We start from the raw sequence: 19,353 nt of genomic DNA on the forward strand, positions 1-19,353 counted from the left end.
CAGTTTCAACTTACGATATTCACTTTCATATATCACAACTAAAAACATTATTAAAATCATGAACATCATGCATCTAAGATGATTATTTATACAAATTATTATTATCCATAAAACATGTTACAACTAGTTATTATGTACATGTAGCAATATACTGCTTTCTGGAATGACATCTTCTTTCAATAAAAAGTTTTCATATTCAGATCTGAAGACTGCATTACTACTCTAGATGACTGCACACCCACTATTCTACTCAGCAAAAAGAACCTGAAATCATCTTTTATCAACTCTGTAGTTTTCTCTTCAAAATCAAAGAAAAAGCCCAATAGCATATGTAACAATAGTTACATGTAATGCTCTGGGTGAACATATTTGTTATGGTTCTAATTACTATAAAGCATGAATCACACACATAACGCAATATATCATGCCACTTACCCTAAAAGTTGGATAATAATGAATACCATATTCTTTACATGTCTCGTAGTTCTCTTCTTCCCCACAATCCAGCACCCCAATTCTGATTGCCGATTCCCAATCTGAAAAGAAAGATACCTTTCCATTTTCAGCAGAAGTAATCATGGATTCTAGCTGACAGGTTAGACTGGTTCCCATGGAAATCAACAACAGAACTTCCTTAGATTCCAATGGTATTAAAAAAAAAAAAAAGAAAAAAAAAGCACCTTGGTTTGATCCTCATTTGTTATCCATTTCTATCCTCAACAGTAATATGATCTACTGATTTTTAACATAACTAAAATCTCTCATTTTTTCTTAGCTGCATCAGCATTTTCAATAAATCAAAATTAAAAAAAATCCCAACACATAATGCAACATTTTCAGGACTGAAGATACTTTATAGAACCCAAGCAGATGAAATAGGGGCGAATCCAACACTTGCAAGATACAGCATTGTATTCTCTAGCTTCCTGCATAAGCCAAGCTTATTCAGTTAAATTCACTCTATGCTTATTTTACCAGATGAATCCAACAGTTATCCATCCATATGGCTGTCAATTACAAAACTATACATTTCACGCATCTTGAGTCATAGCTGATTTTAATACAGACTTGCTTTTAATGAGCTTGCAGTTTTCTCAGAGGCCTTAAGAATCGCACAGTCCCCAATTATGCAACCCAAGGCTCACATTCTGTCTCTTGAAAGTTGTTTAATTTTTTTGTACAGTTCAAGAATAGATGAGATATATTTTAAAATATTTGAGTTTTAACCGAAGGGCTACACAGTTTACTTGGGGCATCACTGAATGTTTCTTTTTCAAACGTTTCTTAGCAACAACCCCAGAACTTAAGTATTTCTGCTTTTGAAATTTAGCTTGACCTTTATTTGTCTTTGAAGAAGGATGGAGCAGCTGACTGAGAATTTCAGTTGTACTGAACATGCCAACAGCTGAACAGGCAGCAGTAGTAACTACAAGCATTCTAGCAGATGGGCATGTATTCACACGAACACAAAAGATACAACAGTCTATTTTATCAACTAAAATGTAAAATAAAAAAAAGTTTGGCTTTTTGGAATCTATCTCATTCAACTTACACCACTCCTCCTCCCTTTTCCACCTGTCTTGATCCTCCTCCATACAATGAATAGAAGCACTATAAACCTAATGCAAATAGCCTACTCTACAACAATGCAAACCCATTGCTAGCTAAATACTTGCGTTAAAGAGCACCAGCTGGGATATGCGTTGCTTAGCATCCCCTTCTGCTTAAAAAGGAGCTTTTCATTTCTAGAGGATATGACAGTCCTACTTCTTCAGTGCACAGCCTAGACTGTATAGATTTATAGTGGCACTGTAGCCTAATTTTTTTTAAATGCTGCTGACCGTTCCATTTCAAAATAGCATCAGTATTTCTGAAGCGCCTTGTAACACAGCCTAGATTTTAGTGATTGCAGGCTGAAAATAGGGGACAAATAAAAAAAGAATCTATATGGAGTTTCAGCATGCCATTCTTCACATGAAAAAATTTGTTAAATTTGAGCAAATAGTTTAAATATACTGGAGGTTCATAACATATGCAAACTAAGGATAAAGTTTGAGAGAAGCTGTGTTAGAGACTCAAAATAATTTCAATAACTCATACACTACATGAAAGAGGCAGACCAGTGATATTATTTTAACCAATACTACTTCTGCTAAAGAAGTACCAACAAATCACACAAAATGGAAAAACAGAAAATGCAGCAGGCTGGTCAAATCTACCATTTAAAAATGCTACAGAACACCAACATCCTAGGCACAATATATTTCTAGGAAGACATTTTTCTTTGCTTAAACCTGGTACATTCCCTCTAACAAGTACATGTAATGCAGTGTATTATTTTCTAACATGAAGCTTTAGTAAGGGAGATAAGAGATACCACAAGGAATCTCCCCGAGTGCTACCTGAATTATCTATTTAATGCATAGGCTGCTTTCTGCATAACAACAAGGTTTCCGTAATTTCCCATCAAATGTGCTTAAAGAACAATTTCTAGAGGAAAATCATTATTATCAGATTCCTAGAGGAAAGGATTATTTGTGTATATAATTCATGGGAGCTTTTGTGTGGGATTTCCAAGGGTTTGTTACTTCTGCACAGAAAACTATTACACACACCTCCAATCCACAAGCATTTTGGTGGATATATTCAACCATATTTTAAAACAGCAGAATCACAATTAACTAGAACAGCAGCCTTGGACACTACTATAATAGACCTAAATGTGTAATTAGGAGTACATTAGAAATGCCTCTAAGCTCAAAGTCTGCTCTGAGAGGAGCATCAAACTGAAAATGTATATTACACAAAAGCAAACACTGCTCCTATTTTTTCAGAAGCATTTTTTTCTGCTTCATGGTTTGCAATGATAATATTGCAAGATTTAACAAAGAAGAAACGGAATAAAAATGAACTATATTAACATAAGCCTTCTATTTGTACAAAGGACTTGCATCAATGTAACTGAAGCCCTAGATCACTGTAGTTAAATTTGCAAATTTGATATAGTTTTCTAATATCGATGAGCCTGCATACTCAAAGCCACTTGAAATATCTTATCACATGAGTAAAATATTTATGAAGAATAAATGTTGAGACAGTCTGAATAAGTAGGTGAAACGTTCTTTTGATAAAGCCACCAATAAAAAGTGTGATTATTCTCAGTTTCCTATTAAAATCCATTCATCCCAATTTTAAAATGTAAACATTTTGCTGACAAATGACACTGCACAAATGAACTGCATTTGCTGGTAGTGCAAGTGTCCGCAAACACAAAATCAACTTTTTAAATGCAAATCTTCATAAAATCTTAATAACTAAGGAGTATATTGTATTACTGTAACCAGTTCAAGGCCAAGTGCATAATATCATTCACAGTTAGCTTGACTGCAGATGAAAGTTTACTTCCCTTAGGACTGGACTGGTTCTAACTGCAGACGAACAAGAATAAGAAAATATAATCTGAAGAAGTCGTTACAGGTTATGAAAAATATTATTTACAAAGGTATTATGCCACTGTAGAAACATGTCCCTTTCTTATTGACAAAACCTCTGTCGAGTTCGGGCTCTTCATGTTCTTCCCTGCTGTATTCAAACACCTCCTTGTTTTCACTTTTCTTCAAAACAAAATAAAAGCAGGGTAGCTAAAATGTAATAGTCTTGTGGCCACAAGTAAATCAAATCAGACAGTGAAAATGTTACACAAGCTTATGCAAAGAAACTAGAAATAAAGTTTCTGCCACGACAAACAAAAAACATGCAAGTAACGAGTGTTTGAAATGCTTGGAAACCACTACGGTTCTGTGTTTACAGGTTTTTGAGCTTTTGCTCATCAGTCAGCATTCTTTAGTGTGTGACAAATGCATCAGGTCTTATTTTTGGTGAGGCCTGGATTTTGCCTCCATTTCCACATATTTAAAAATACGTGTCCCTAAAACTGCATTTGCATTTTGTAAGTGTTAATTAATGTTAATACTTCTTCCATAGGCAAAGGTATCAGAGCCTTCACTCTCTGTCAGACACACTGAAAAATCTCTCTCGAGTCAACTACTAATTAAGAGTAGCTTAAAAACCATTTTACACCACCATATTAACTATAACATTTCCTGTACAAGTGCAGTCTCAGGTCTTCTGCCCACCACAGTTACTCAGTTTAAGTGAAGAGCCAGTTTGTTTTCTTACACTAGATCTACAGATACAGTAACACACTTCAGTGCCTGAAAAAAGAACTGAGCAGTTAGACACAGCAACCCAAGTCTCCCTCAGTATAAACTTTCTAAGCAACTACTTGCTAAATTTGAAAACCTGAGCACCAGTTAGCTTTGATTTTTCTTGTTCCCTGCCAGGACTTTTTCCCCTTCTATCTAGCGATCCCTTTGAGCACTCATGCAATACTGTATTTGCAAGATATAAACCAAGCACATACACAGCTTCTGCAGAGCCACAACCCTTATTATACTCTGCTTAGCCTTTAAAATAGGCTAGCCTCTTTACAAAACATTTGAAAGATAAAAGAGGTTGCCTCAAAGAGTTTACAGTCTAAACATACCCCCTGTGCCTTAGTGCATCCACTTCCACTCTGCAACAGTTCGGAGACATTTTCATGCAATGCTACGGCTGATCACTGCCTACATTTGCAAGGCAGTGATATTTTATTCCTGGATTCCTCTGAAACCTTTAACTTGGAGTCCCATCGCTATCTTCTGTGCCTTGCTTCATCCCACGTACTACTCTAACAGGGTGGCAAGGGCTTGTGTATCACCAGGGAAGTAAAAAGAGGGGTGATACACATGTGACAAGGCACAGTTCTGCCTCGCGAGCGGCGAGGTACTGCCATACGTGTCGAGGTCACGCCACAAGTTGTGTGATGAGGCGCTGCCATGCATGACCCACGTGTGACGATGCACTGCCACATGTGACGAGGCCACGCTGCAAACTGCATGCAACGAGGCCCCATCACACGTGATGAGGCCATGCCACGACCCGTGCACGACGAGACACTGCCACGTGTGACCCATGTGTGATGAGGCACCGCCATGCACGACGAGGCACCACCACAACCCACACGTGACAAGGCACTGCCATGCGTGACGAGGCCATGCCACAACCTGTGCACGACTCGGAACTGCCACATGTGACCCATGTGTGACAAAGCAATGCCATGACCTGTGCGGGACAAAGCACCGCCACACACGACCCATGTACAACAAGGCACGGGCCACACATGAGGAGGCACCACTGCAACCTGCACATGACGAGGCACTGCCATGCACAATAAAGCCATGCCATGACCCATGTGTGACAAGGCACTACCACACATGATCCATGTGTGACAAGGCACCGCTGCACATGACAAGGCCATGCCATGACCCATGTGTGACAAGGCACCACCACACGTGATCCATGTGTGACAAGGCACCGCTGCGCGTGACAAGATCACGCCATGACCTGCATGTGACAAGGCACCACCACACACAACCCATGTGCGACAAGGCACCGCTGCACGTGACAAGATCATACCATGACCTGCGTGGGACAAGGCACCATCACACACAACCCATGTGCAACAAGGCACCGCTGCACGTGACAAGATCATGCCATGACCTGCGTGGGACGAGGCACCACCACACACAACCCATGTGCAACAAGGCACCGCTGTGCGTGACAAGATCATGCCATGACCTGCGTGGGACAAGGCACCACCACACACAACCCATGTGCAACAAGGCACCGCTGCACGTGACAAGATCATGCCATGACCTGCGTGGGACGAGGCACCACCACACACAACCCATGTGCAACAAGGCACCGCTGCACGTGACAAGATCATGCCATGACCTGCGTGGGACGAGGCACCACCACACACAACCCATGTGCAACAAGGCACCGCTGCGCGTGACAAGATCATACCATGACCTGCGTGGGACGAGGCACCACCACACACAACCCATGTGCAACAAGGCACCGCTGCACGTGACAAGATCATACCATGACCTGCGTGGGACGAGGCACCACCACACACAACCCATGTGTGACAAGGCACCACTGCACGTTACAAGATCACGCCATGACCTGCGTGGGACGAGGCACCACCACCCACGACCCATGTGTGACGAGGCCATGCCGCACCCCCACAACAAGGTACCACCACACAAGACGAGGCGCCACCACCTCGACGAGGCGCCGCGGCACAGGGCCCACGCTACCCCCGCCCGGGTCCCGGTCCCGGCACCGCCCCGGGCACAAACGGCCTTGCCGCGGGGTCCCCGCGGGGCCGAGGGGCGGCGGCGGGCCAGGCCCGCGGCGCCCCGCGGAGCCCTCAGCCGGCGCGGGGGGCGGCTCACCTTTGACGTCGCCCGCCAGGGCCCGCCAGGTGGGGGCGAAGGCGACGCAGTGGCCGCACGACGAGCTGTAGAACTGCACCACCCAGGCGGCCGAGGAGTTGAGGAGCGCCTGCCGCACCGTGCCCGCCGCCAGCACGCTCAGCGGGTCCTGCCCGGCGCGGTACAGCCGCGCCGCCGCCGCCGCCGCCATCAGCAGCAGCAGCAGCGCCAGCGGCCCGCTGTCGCCCGCCGCCGCCATGTTGGGACGCCAGCGGCGCGGCGCGGCGCGGCGCGGCGCGGGGCGGCGCTCCGTAGCAACGCTGCTCCCTAGCAACGCGGCGCCTTAGCAACGCGGCCCCCCCGGAGACGCGGCCTAGCGCGGCCCGGGCGCTCCGCCGGCGCCTCTCCCACATTAACGCACGCACTTAATTACCCTTATCCCCACCTCCCCCCGCCCCAAATCTCCCCTCGCGTTATCTCGGCAGTCGTCGTATTCCCGCGCTGCCTTCGGCAGCCCTCTCCAAAGGCTGCAGCCCTTTGTGAGGCCGTTCCCTCTTTCCGCCTGAACAGCCTCCGCTCCGTCACCAAACCGGGATGAAGAGGTCGTGGCTTTTTACCGCCGTATTTACATCCATTTTTCTCTTATCAGGACTGTCAGAATTAATGAGGTTGTTAGGAAAAATTGAAGACAGCATCAAATGGAGATACTTCGGGGGTTGGTTTTTAACATGCGTGCGATCTCTGCTAAGAAGCACAAGTTTCAGCTTGCTGAAGGTTTTCATTGAGCGGAGATGAGAACAGGGCAGCCTCTGGCCGGAGAACCCAAGAACCTGAACCGTTTCACCTCCACCCATACCACTCCGCAGGGGAGAGATGGCTCTTTTCAAAACTAACCATTCGATAAAAAGCCTGCACTAGGGTGTTGGGAGATTTGAAAGGGACATTTCAAACGTTGTCCTTTCAAATTCGGATCGTTTTAACGCCTTTCACAGCTGTAGCAAATGTAGGAAAGTCTCCTTTGGCCTGTAGATAGGGCTTAAGGATTTTCATTACCTTACTAGAGGCAGAGGAAGAAACAACATAGAGACCGTCCCCAGAGGGAGAATTCAGAGGAGTTCGTCAGCGCCCAGATAATGGAAGACTGAAGGGCCCCAAAACTCATTCTTGCTCCTACTGCTCACAAACACTCCTAATCCTTCAAGAAAAAACAGGAAACAAATGGACCCAGAATCTGACTTCGGGTAGGCTGGTGTGAATTCAGAGATGAGAATCTAGTTTATGACCATTTACTCCAGCTTCACTCTGAAATGCATGTCCAGTGATATGCATTTACGCGGGCAGGACAACGGTGAGACTCGCACACAGGAAAAACAGAGAGAGAAACTCTCATCTGAGAACTGAACACCAGATTCTGCCACTTCACCTGTTGTTTTCCTGGTACTCCCTTCTTTCTTGACCATTAATATCTAGAGTGGTTCAGTCTTACACACCTACATCCGTACTCAACGGCTATGATTTCCATGGCTCCTTGTATTACATCCAAGTTTAATTTTTTTCTGTCTCCATTTTTCCTGCATACTATAAGCAACAAAAGGAGATGGCTACAACAGTGGAGTCCAAATGCATCAAAGAAATGAAAATCTTATGGCAGCTGCTAATTAGAAACTTAAAATCTGCAGTGCCCAAGATATTTTAGAGTGTATTTTATTCAGAAGAAGAACTGTTAAATGTGTGAGGATGAAAGAGATGGATTACAGGAAAATTAAATGTAGGGTTTAACTGAGAAATAATCATTTTCTATGAAAGATAATGACTCCTCTTGAGGCTAGTATCAAGATTTATTGACCCAGGAGGTTAATATTGATCAAAACCAAGGCAAACAAAATATTAGACCTTGAAGTAGAGTAATCTTGATATTGAAGTCTTGCCACTGACTGAACAGGTCAATATATCTGGGTGCCAGAATCTAAGGTTTTGAACACATAATGGTGGAGGATATTAAATATGTCTGACATGTTCTATGTATACACTTTTTATTCTCATCAGCAGTAGTTACTTTATAGCTATGTCCTTCTGTATATAGCCATCTTGCAAAGATTCAGGCTTCACTCACAAACCTGATTGCAAATATAATGGTTATCTTTCTCAAGTGTAATGTACAGTGTAACATAAGGCACCGCTCTGAAATAAGGCAAGTCCTTCATCTGCTCATTCACACATATAAATGTTATTTTTAATAGCTCTCATTCTGGACACACAGGAAGGATCCTGATGATCCTGGTAGGAAACCATACTGACAGTAAGCTGTGAAAAACTGTAGTGTTTCAATATATAGATTTGTCTCTGTATCCAACAATTTGTCTATAAGTCTGGGATGAAAAAATTTATTGAATTAAATTCTACCATAAGGTGACAACAAGAAAACATTTATCTCGGAACAAATAACTCATCTGGACGAATTAATCAATGAAGATAAAGGTGGGGGTTGGGGGGGGGAGATAATTCTCACCCAAGAAGGAAGAGTTCATCTAACACTGCATCTCAGAAGTATCATCATCTGCAGGGCCCACACATAGGAATGCACCACTAAGGATATGAAAATAGTGCACAGGTTAAGATTTAATCTGTTTAGGGCAGAAATTGTCTTTCGATTTCTGTTCATATGGCAACTAGCACAATGGGGCTTTTAGTGTCCCTAGGAGTTACTGCAAAACAGTCAGAATTCATTAGTGGTAGTAGAAGTGTATACAATGTGCTCTGAAATCAATGAGAATTTCAGTAAAAATAAATAGAAAAAAAGAAAGATACATGTTTTTTCTTTTGTTTATTCAGAAAACAAACAACTTATATAAAAACAGTTATTTGAGCCATCAGTATTTAAAAATAGAAACCTAAAATGCATTTCCATTCTGCTTTTTTCAACAAAAACTGCCTGTATATATTGTGATTTTAAATATAAATTTATGTTTAGTTTATATGTAATTACCCTGCTTTTATGTTGATTTGAAAGATGTCCTGAATGAACAGGATTTGAATAAATTGGATTTACTTAAATTTAATTATTCATTAATATACAGTTTCTGAATACCAGCAAGACATAAATATTTGCATAGTATTTGTTTAGAACACTAACAAATAAAATTTTATCATTGGTCTTCTCTTAATGTGACATAGGTGGAAGCACAGGGGCACACACAGTGAAAAGTTAGCATGATCAGAGAACATTCATATTGCCTTGCTAAAATCTCAGTTTCTCCAATTTTACCAAAACAAAATAAAATAGATTCTTGATTTCCTCAGTTTTTCCAATAAAAATATATCCCCAGCAACTTTATGTTTAGATATTGTAAGAATTCAAGGACGCGTGTGAATTGCGTGTTAAAGAACTTAATTGCTTTCATAAATATATATACATATTTAGTATTCAGAAATTCAGAAACCGGAGTTACTGATAGGAAAGTAACCCATAAAGTGCATTACATCAGTATATGTCTTCTGTTTAGAACAGAAACTCTGGCTCTGAATCCTGCCAGGGCAGGATCATTCCATATGCCCATCTCTGAAATTGTCTCCAGGCTAATTTTAACCAATTCAAGAAATGGAGTGCTTCAGTATAGCCAACAGGGGGTTCAAGGCTAAACGTAGGCTAAACACGAGAGAAATACATTCTACCTGCATAAAGCCTCCTTTCATTGTAAACATGGGCGTATAACTTAGCCTAAGGCTATGCTGGTATTGGGTATACAGTTCAAAATTAAAATTCTTAATTGTGCACTTTTTGCCTTAAAAATCACAGAGATTAAAATTCCACCATTTTTTTAGTGAAAAATTCTAATCATAGACTCATCTCAGATAGATCTGATTAAGAACTCTGATTGTGTCAAGGATTAAGCTATCAAATATGTCTTCAGTTATTCTCATCTTCACAGTTAATTCATCATCATCATAGTAAGTCCACTGAGATTCTTCTTTGTGGAGCTCCTGAATCTAAAATATAATGTGAGTATGAATGTTTACGTCAAGAGCAAGAGCATGCTCAGTTCTGCAAGGTACAAGAAACCGTAGCCCAATCGAACAGTTTCATATATGCATCATTAATTTAATGCCAAAACTAAGACATTTTTAGCTACCTCCATTTTCTAATAAAGTTCACTTAGTCCACTCACAATAACTGACAATAGTGAATTATTATTGCAAAAGTACTGAAAAGGAAGGCAATAACTTAAAATTCTGAAGTTATTTTAAGTAAACGCGGTTCTCAGAAGAGCATGAGAATTGTTAGTTTAAACTTCAACTTTTACATTACTTTTACTTTACTTTTACATTAAAAAGTAAACAAAGCTCCACCTGGATGTCCGCTTACCAGAATAAGATCCACTCTATCTCTCTTACAGTTTCCATACTTGGTCATATTAAGGAATTTTCTTTTCATTTCTATGTCGTTCTTTTCCAAATTCATTATTTTAATAATTTCACTCTGAACAAAAGTCTACAAAATAAAAAAGGCTGAAAAGAATTGTTCTCATAGGAAATCTGTCATTGTGAAGGCTGCAAATGAGAGACACAGGCACCAGTTGAAGATCCAGCTTCAAATCTAGAGAAGTCCCAAAGTTTAGGGAAATGATCTAGAAGTAGCTAGTTAATAATGATCAACACTTTTTAAACATAAGATTATTAAGTCCTAAGATTTTCATAGCCTGGAAGATGTAGAAGCCCAATTCCCTACAGAATTCCATGCACCTGTAAGATTTAAATTAGCTAAGCACCTCAGTCTATATTTATTCAAGCATTTCAGAACAATGCTGTTTTCTTCTCTCATCACCTCAGTTGTAGTGCCATAACCCTCCCAGTTTTCACGTCTTTGCCATTTTGCCACTGCAGTCTCTCCTCTCTTCATTGACTCTCATTATTGTGCACTTTACATTTCCAGAATGTACCTTGACCTCATTGACATCTGTTCTTCCGCAAAGACGCCTGGAACAGCAAGATCCCAAATTTTCTTTCAGCCATGGAAATGTATTTGGATTTGCAGTTACATGATATTCTGCACATAGCAACTCATGGGTCAAATCAAATATAATCTGCAACAAGAAGAAAACACAGTACCAGCATAAACTGAAACCCTCACTGATACCCTTTCAAAAGTTTTCCTAGCGCTTGTGAAAGAACTCAGACTGATGACAACAGAGATTTGCAAAATTCCCTAGCATCACTTATGTCGCTGATGTTCCTATAACTGTCATCATCATGGCCTTTACTTAAAGAACATGTGAACCAGTGCAGCAGTAGATTTTGATCAGTGATGTGTGAACATTCATCCGCTAAGTGTGGATGGTCGATGCAGGAGGCCCTGATGGGACGCCTTAATCAACTTGTGCAGACAGAGATCCCCAAAACTCAGTAATCCCAGGATGCTGAGGAACATTAAGATCTTTCCAAGCATTCCACTTAAAGGACACGCAATTTTGAGAGCAAAGAAACAGGGAATGCAGGGGCAGCTGGTGCAGGAGCAGGAGAGGGAGGAAGGAGGGGAGGTGTGTTGCTCGGGAGGTCTCCAGTAGTTCTGCTTGGAGCTATCTGACTGCGCACCCTGACTTGGTACCACACCTGAGAGCAGTGTAACCCAACAGAGCAGGACAGCCAAGGCAGCAGACTTGGACTCTTCAGAGTGCAGCTTTCTGACAAGCTTGGCTTTTTCTGAATGGACCCAGAACAGAGACTGGACTAGATCTCCACGGTCTTAATTACAGAGAAGCTCTAGCAAAATGCTTGTATTAGAGTAAGGACACGTATATTTTGTTTTGCACTAGATTAACAGGCACAATGTATTTTGCAATACCTATTTCAGTGTTCCTTTGCTATATTTAGTGTTACTAGTTAGAGTAATGTTAAGTACTAGCTGATATGTTTCAGCCTACAAAACACTACAAAGAGTTAATAACATTTAGTGCTCTAAAAATACCTGATTATACATCCTCTTGCTTTCTGTTTCCAGATTGTTCTCTGAGAAATCATGACATTCAAAATGCTTTGGCACACTGATTCTCTTGCAGTTTGAGGGCATGTTTTCTGGAGTCCATAATTCTTCTACAGCATGTGCAGATAATTTCTTAACATATGAACTGCAATGTGGTACCACAAGAGGAACCTCCACAGTTTTCTTCCAAGGAGCTGAGTGCCACTGATCTAATTTGTACAAGTTTTGCTTTAGTGTTTGTCTCTCCAGAGTACGTTGGTCAGAATTAAGCTGATCAAAATCTTCAGAGCTTCCAAAAATACCAGCATCAAGGATTTTTATAAGGAACTTGAGTAGGGAGAAAAAAAAAAAGCCAGATGATATAATATTCCATATTTTACACAGTTTTTGGAGGTATTGAAATTCTTAGCAACTGATTTAAAGTTACACTTAAAACTAAAGAATAAGAATTCTTTACTCGTTCTCAAAGAAAGGCCCACTGATGCATCAGGAAAATGCCTATTTTAACTGTATTTGGCAGAATTCAGAATTAGACAAGAATTCCAAATTTGCGTTCCATGATAATTTTTGACATTTTCAAAATGTTTTTTCTGAATTGGGAAAACTCTCCCCCTCAAAAGCAAAACTTTTTTTCCCTTTATTTGGTAGTACTTCCTGATTTAGGACATAAAAGTTGGACATCCTGGAACTGGAAGCAGCAGGCACCAAGGCCACCATCTCATTTGGAGTTCTAGTCTCCCAGGTGGGCTGAAGAAGAAGTGAGCAGCTCTGGGGGTCTTGGCTTTGCTAGAACCTGCCTGCAGAGCTGACACAGAATTTGAGAGCTGAAGGAGCCAGGAGCCAGGAGCTGCAAAGGAGCCAGTCAGATGAGCTGACAGGAAGCTACGTATCCAAATTCCCTCAGAAATTCATCAAAACTAAACAGTTTGTACAAATTGATCAGTTTTGACTAACTGACAAATTCCAACAAAAAATTTCCATTTGCACTGTTTGGACTAGCTGTAATTGTTATCCCCAGGCTCGGCTCGCCCTCCTCCCCACATACACACGCTATCCACCAGCTGCAGGGGAATTCTGTATGTGAGGAGGGGATCAGATTAAGTGAACAATCTTTTTCCAAATGCTGACATGATGCACTTATTGATGATGAAAAACAACTGGACAGCACAAATGCTTGCCCGTGTAGACCCAATTGCAAGTCTGACACCTAAGCATACAAAAACTTCCTGAGTCTACTTACTGGCGAAGCGGTTGGAGAAGAATCTGAAGATGAAGGAAATATCTTGTCTGCTTTTGCTCCTTGTTTTCTTTTAATCTTCTCATATTCTTTAACTGCATCATCTACAAATTTAGTTACAATTCTTTCTGCTACTGTATGACAACCATGAATGCTAAGCATATCAAAATCACACAGGAAAACATCAGAAACCTTTGCTGATTGTTCAGATAAGCTATCAGCTGGATTTTCTTTGAAGAGAAACCGTTTCTGATTGTCTTCTTGTTGCGGGCCTTTGCCATAATTCATTACTTCTTTTTCAAAGGCACTTTTATATTTGTGTTGAGCTGTTTCAGAAAATGCAACTAAAGTGTCAAACAAAAGTTTTTTACTGAGTTCACTTGTGATATCATCAGCGAGTTTACTTCTTTTCTGATCCTCTACCAAGCAACAAACATTTTTGCTTATGTTCCCCTCATCTGTGTTCCTGGTCTTATTTTTCACTGGAAGCACATCTGCAGGTATCCTTTGTTTTATTTGTGTCAGTTCTGTTTTTTCTTTATCTGATTGCAAGCACATTAAATTATTTTGACAAAGGAATTCATTACTCTTGCACTGACGAGAATTTGGAAACTGTTGCCCTGTTCCAGAGAGCAGGGCAATGTGTAACCTAGACTGTTTTTCTTTCACTTCTGAGCTCCTTGCATTGTTTGTGTCTTCAGCTTTCTGCTCTGTAAAGCCTGCTCCCTGCTTATCATCTTCAGTGTATTTGCAGTCTCCTTGGAAAGATTCACCATCATGGAAGGAGTCTGAGTCTTCATCCTCAGTGGGATTGGAACCATTTTCATTAGCCTCCAACAGATGTGAAATTTGATCAGGTCTGACAAAGATGCCACAATGCTGAGCGCACTCAAAATACTTCACCCCTTGGTAAGTTCCAGCATTATCACCTTCTGCTTTGTCAAGTGCAACACCAGCCCAATAGCCACTATCAAAATAGGTCTGTCCTTTGAACATTAAGGTCCCAGGCTGTGTCTTTTTTACCAACACTCTGTCTCCAATCTCAAATGATAATAATGGGTCATCGCTGTCCTCCTCAGCTTTGGGCAGTGTTAAGTGTGTTTTGCATTGTTTTTTCATGGACTCAGTATTTTTACTGGCTTCATCAGAAGAAATAGGATTTGGCACATCAGCTTGGAGAAACTCCAAAAACTGCAAAGACATCTCATATTCTCCTTGCTGCTCTTCCGATAAGTTCTTCTTTGCACTGGAAATATGTTCTTTAAATAAAGATTGTTCTGAAAGATTACCATCCTGAGTTGAAAAAGCAACAGTTGGCTCTGGATTGAGCAGAGGAAATTCTTCAGGCACAATGTTATCAGGTAATGGGGGTAATGCATCCATTTTCAGTGATATAGCTTCATCCATACACTGTCTAGTCTCTGAGAATATCATTTGTTCTGGTGGAGATGGGAAATCATCCGTACTGAAGCTAGAATCATCATTTTTCATTGCATCTGCACCCAAAGGGGGAGGAGGAGAATCTTCACTTGGAAATGACAAATCCTTTTTACCAGAGGATGGCAAGTCAGCACTTCCATAGGACAGCACTTCATCAACAGGAGACAGTATTTCTGACAAGGTATCCTCATCAGTTGGAAGGAGACCCTCATCGCTAATAAAAATTGCATCATCTTCACCCTTGGAGGAGTAGTTCTCCGCTTGAAACAATTGCTCTTTTGAGGAGTCAGAAGAAAGCAGTCCCCTCTCCATTTCCTTAATGGCTCGCCTTTCAGTTGTTGAATTATTTTGATTTCCTGTAGCCAGCTTTTGCAAAGGTTCGTATGAACAGATTTCAGTTTCTGTATGGGCTTCCTCAGAAATTCCTGGCATGGATGTAGGCAGAGATACAATTTTACTGAGCTTGCTGGATGCAAGTTGCTCATTCAAAAGTTGTGTCTGATTATTTTCACCTTCTGAAACTGATAAATCTCTAGGGGATAGACATGCTACTAATTTATCATTTGTAATACTTTTCTCAGGTGGAAAAGAGACAGTGTTACTAAATTGGTCAATAACCAAATCTAGACGTTTCCAAGGATCTGTCAGCAGAAACCCCGTTAACTCTGTATTTTGATCCACAGATATACTGCTAATTTCACCATCCTTTTTCACTCTGCTAGCTGTAGAACTGGAGTCCTGCTGTGCACAGATCTTCTTAGTTGAGTAAATCTCATCACTGTACCAAGAGCTGGAACCTGCTTCTTTATCCTGCTCAGAGATCTCTTGAGAAGAGGTGTCATTTGTACCATAGTTTTCTGAGGCTTCCAAGTGTGGTTCATCCATTCGTTTGGCAGGGTTATCAGACCGAAAGGAATGCGGTGGATTTGTTTTGGAGGTGTTTCCTTTGTCTGACGGAATGAAATAAAGGAAATGATCACTGCACCCATGATCTGGAACATCTCCAGGATATTTCTGAGAGCTCTGACACAGTGATGAAATCTCAGGACTGCAGCCATCTTTGGGCACTTGTTCATCATGTTTGTCACCACATAATGTTTCCTTTCTATTATTTATTGCTAGTAGTGTCTCTGTTGAAATGTTAGGAAACACATCACCGTTATTATAGGCAAACTCTTCTAGGATACTGACATCTGTGTCCTCTCCATTCTTCACCTCTAATTCAGAATCTGAAGTGGAGCTCTCTGAGATGTCAATCCAAATTGCAGATACTTTCTGAAATTCTGGAAGTGAAGAGTCTGATTTGGCACTCCCACCTGTCAGAGAGAAATTGTATGATTTGGAGGATGACTCTGTGGGAGCGAATCCCTTGGAAAATGCTTTTAAATCAAGTTCTGCATCAGAAGTTTCATCAGAAATGGGGTCCAAATGTTTCAACCACTGACTGCCATTCACCCGACTGATCTCACAAGGGACAGGCACTTCCACTTCTTTAACTGGAACATCTAGAAAAAAATCAGCATTGCAGAAAAATCTTTTTATTTTACTGAAAAGGTTGCTGACACGTAACTTAGGATTCAGATCCAGCAATCTTCAACTGCGGATTGCATTCAAAGGTCAGTAGCATTAATTGCACAATTCAGATGAGGACGATCTTTAGTATCATATTGTACAAAAATTAAAATTTATCAAATAACGATGAAGAACTCAGTAACGTAGCAAGCCAGCAACTACAACAGTGCCTAATGTAGTTGATCAGAAGGGTTGGAATCCAGAGTCTGTACATATCTGTTATTTGAGCCCACTGAAGAACTTCATTACCTGGTACAAGAAGTAGGCTATTGTCCTGCCTGGACAAACTTTGAGGAAGAGCTATTACTCAAACTGTATATTACATGACCATAGAAGCCCTATTGGGAAAAGGCATTTCTTACCTTGTGACAATGAGATTGCAGAAGGTGATTTTTCATCTATATGTGTGATTTCTGATTTTCTCTCAGAGTCGGTGCTAATCCTGAAAATACAACATTACAATTGGATTAAAGCTGAAATTATGAAGTGAATGGTACTCACTGGCATTACAGTCTGTAGTAGGCAGAATGCTGGACTAGAACATTAAATTTCTGTTGATGTATTTATTTGCTACATACAGACAGCATTATACAACATACTATCCCTTATTTCTTAACTGTGACTTCAGAGGCTTTCTGTCTAGCCCAAAACCTTCGAAGACAAAAAACTGTTTTCAAACTGGCTTCAACAGACCTTCAGCTGACTCTAAGGAATCAGATCTTCCAAGATAACCTAGCAGCCAGTAATGTTTGGTGAGTGTGAAAAATATTTTGTCAAACTCTTAAAAGGAGCCTGCACTTTTTAAAACTATAAAAGACAAACAAAAACCCAAGCTCAGGTCCTTATGGCCTACCTCACCTTTCCACAACCGAACCAGCCATAGGCATTGGACCCGAGCCCTGCGCTGCTTCTGAAAATGAAGCAGGCAAGGTCTGATACTTTAATAAGAGAAGTAGAAGGTAGGCCAGAAGGCCCTGGCCTTGACAGATATAGTACCTCTGCTCTTCTGATGACCTTTCTTTTCTTAACTGGGTTTTCACTACTGCGCCTCCATCTGAAATTAGCTGTGATCCTCTTTCACCGTCTTCGTCACCATCAGAAGAAAGATGTTTCTTACTTCTTCCAGCCTGCAGGGAGCGTGATCAAGAGTCACTGAATACGCAAGAAATTGAAAGAATACCAATGAATGGCTGCTACACTTTTCCGATACTTAAGGGCAATACTTTAACATAGTAGAACAAAACCTCAAGATCACTTTGGCTTCCCTACCTACAAGCTGAGTTCCAAGCATAATATCCCCATGCCTGCTGATACTGATGATTTCTTTTGTTGAATATTTACATGAAAAAACAAACAGTTCATATAAAATTACAAGCTTTCCACATGCCTGAAATGGACTGCCAGAGTCCTGCTCTTCTCGAGTTTCATGACTTCTCTGCTTCCTGCGCACTTTCTCCACTGTTAGAGAATCATCCTCTAGCTCTTCCACTACAGGTGATGTGCTTTCACCTGAAATACAAAGATTATTCAGCACAGAAGGCAAATCCAAGCTTCTCCTTTCTCTAAGTCACACAAAGTAGCCATTACCAGAAGAATCTAAGGCTTGCTACTAGAATTTATGGCATTGCCTATGCACTGATACTCTAGTTTATGAAACAGCACAAGACTTCTGCCAAATATAAAAACGAAGCCAAAACACTAATGGTGAAATCCTGCTCCACCAAAGTCAATGGAAAAATTTCTCTGTACCTGAGGAGCAGGATTTATTTCAGACAACTTGTTGTCCACGTGGTCAAAGTAAGGCTTGAGAATCCTGTTCATATGCAGCCTCTACCATGCCTCTATCATTAAAACTGTTGTTATTAAGTCTTAATTACAAAATAAAAATCCATAGCCTCCCTCACTATGGTATCAAGCAGTAAATGCAGAGAGGTAGTGCACTAGAAAAATGGCACAAATATGAACTGCTGCCACCATATATAAATATTTATAATACACAGATTATGCATACACAGAGCTATATAAATGACATAACTGGCTCATATATAAACAAGCAGTTTTATTTTTTGTAAGTTGTACTGAGTGCAAGAAATATGAACTGAGGATAAAACCTGGAAACAAAAATAACTGCAGCATGTCCTGTCGAAATCTATCTTCAGTTGATCTATGGACTTTTAAAATGAACACCCTTAAATTATTTTTAAAATACCTCAAAAGAAAGTAAATTGTTAATGACACAATCAGAATAAGTTATGATTTTGTTCTGAGGAAGCAGCATAATCATATCTCATAACAAACCTTTGAGAGATCTCCACCATCTTGCCTAGCAGTGATTTATACATTGGATATAGAGAGCAAGACATTGAGGTAATAAATGAGAAGATTTTCTCTCTTTCTGTCTGGATTAAAGTTTGATTGAAGTGGTTGAAACAGATTGGACATAATAGCATTAAATATGATTTACCAGTTTCTTGAAGAGTATTTTCTGCCTGAACCAGGCATAAGTTACACCATGTAGAAAGCATCCCCAAGCCTTTCACTGTAAACTTGCTGTCACATGGATTAATATCTTTATTGTTTTTAGGATCTACCTTTGGGCTTGAAACAAATGCCTTTTCCTCCAGCACAGATTCCTAGAATGTAAGTATTCAAGAGACAGAGTTAGTGTCTTAAGGGAAAAGGTCTTTGCTGTTGGTAGAATGGCACAAAAAATAGTTAAGAGATCAACAGAGATTAACTCTACAGGATCACACTGAGATTTATACATGTATGTGGACTCCTGCATATATACGCCCTCTTTTGTGCTG

The 19,353-nt window shown here is 40.7% G+C and overlaps 2 protein-coding genes across 3 annotated transcripts in view; both read right to left on the reverse strand.

The window, feature by feature from the left end:
* Positions 1–6,667, reverse strand: part of QSOX2 (quiescin sulfhydryl oxidase 2) — a 31,609-nt gene extending 24,942 nt beyond the window's left edge. For both annotated transcript variants that reach the window (XM_068914760.1, XM_068914759.1), the window contains exons 1-2: positions 6,342–6,667; positions 436–536 (exon numbers count right to left, since the gene is read on the reverse strand). In XM_068914760.1, coding sequence (XP_068770861.1) covers positions 436–536; positions 6,342–6,579 — 339 coding nt within the window. In that variant the 5' untranslated portion in view covers positions 6,580–6,667. The remainder of the gene's footprint in view (positions 1–435; positions 537–6,341) is intronic.
* Positions 6,668–10,154: 3,487 nt separating this feature from the next.
* CCDC187 (coiled-coil domain containing 187) overlaps positions 10,155–19,353 on the reverse strand; it is a 34,068-nt gene continuing 24,869 nt past the window's right edge. Inside the window, exons 14-22 of the mRNA XM_068914758.1 lie at positions 19,011–19,179; positions 17,934–18,055; positions 17,543–17,673; positions 16,909–16,988; positions 13,538–16,479; positions 12,283–12,624; positions 11,258–11,401; positions 10,684–10,809; positions 10,155–10,307 (exon numbers count right to left, since the gene is read on the reverse strand). Of these exons, the coding sequence (XP_068770859.1) occupies positions 10,164–10,307; positions 10,684–10,809; positions 11,258–11,401; positions 12,283–12,624; positions 13,538–16,479; positions 16,909–16,988; positions 17,543–17,673; positions 17,934–18,055; positions 19,011–19,179 (4,200 nt within the window). The 3' untranslated portion in view covers positions 10,155–10,163. The remainder of the gene's footprint in view (positions 10,308–10,683; positions 10,810–11,257; positions 11,402–12,282; positions 12,625–13,537; positions 16,480–16,908; positions 16,989–17,542; positions 17,674–17,933; positions 18,056–19,010; positions 19,180–19,353) is intronic.

This window comes from Struthio camelus, chromosome 20 (assembly GCF_040807025.1).
Source record: "Struthio camelus isolate bStrCam1 chromosome 20, bStrCam1.hap1, whole genome shotgun sequence".
Taxonomy (NCBI): Eukaryota; Metazoa; Chordata; class Aves; order Struthioniformes; family Struthionidae; genus Struthio; species Struthio camelus.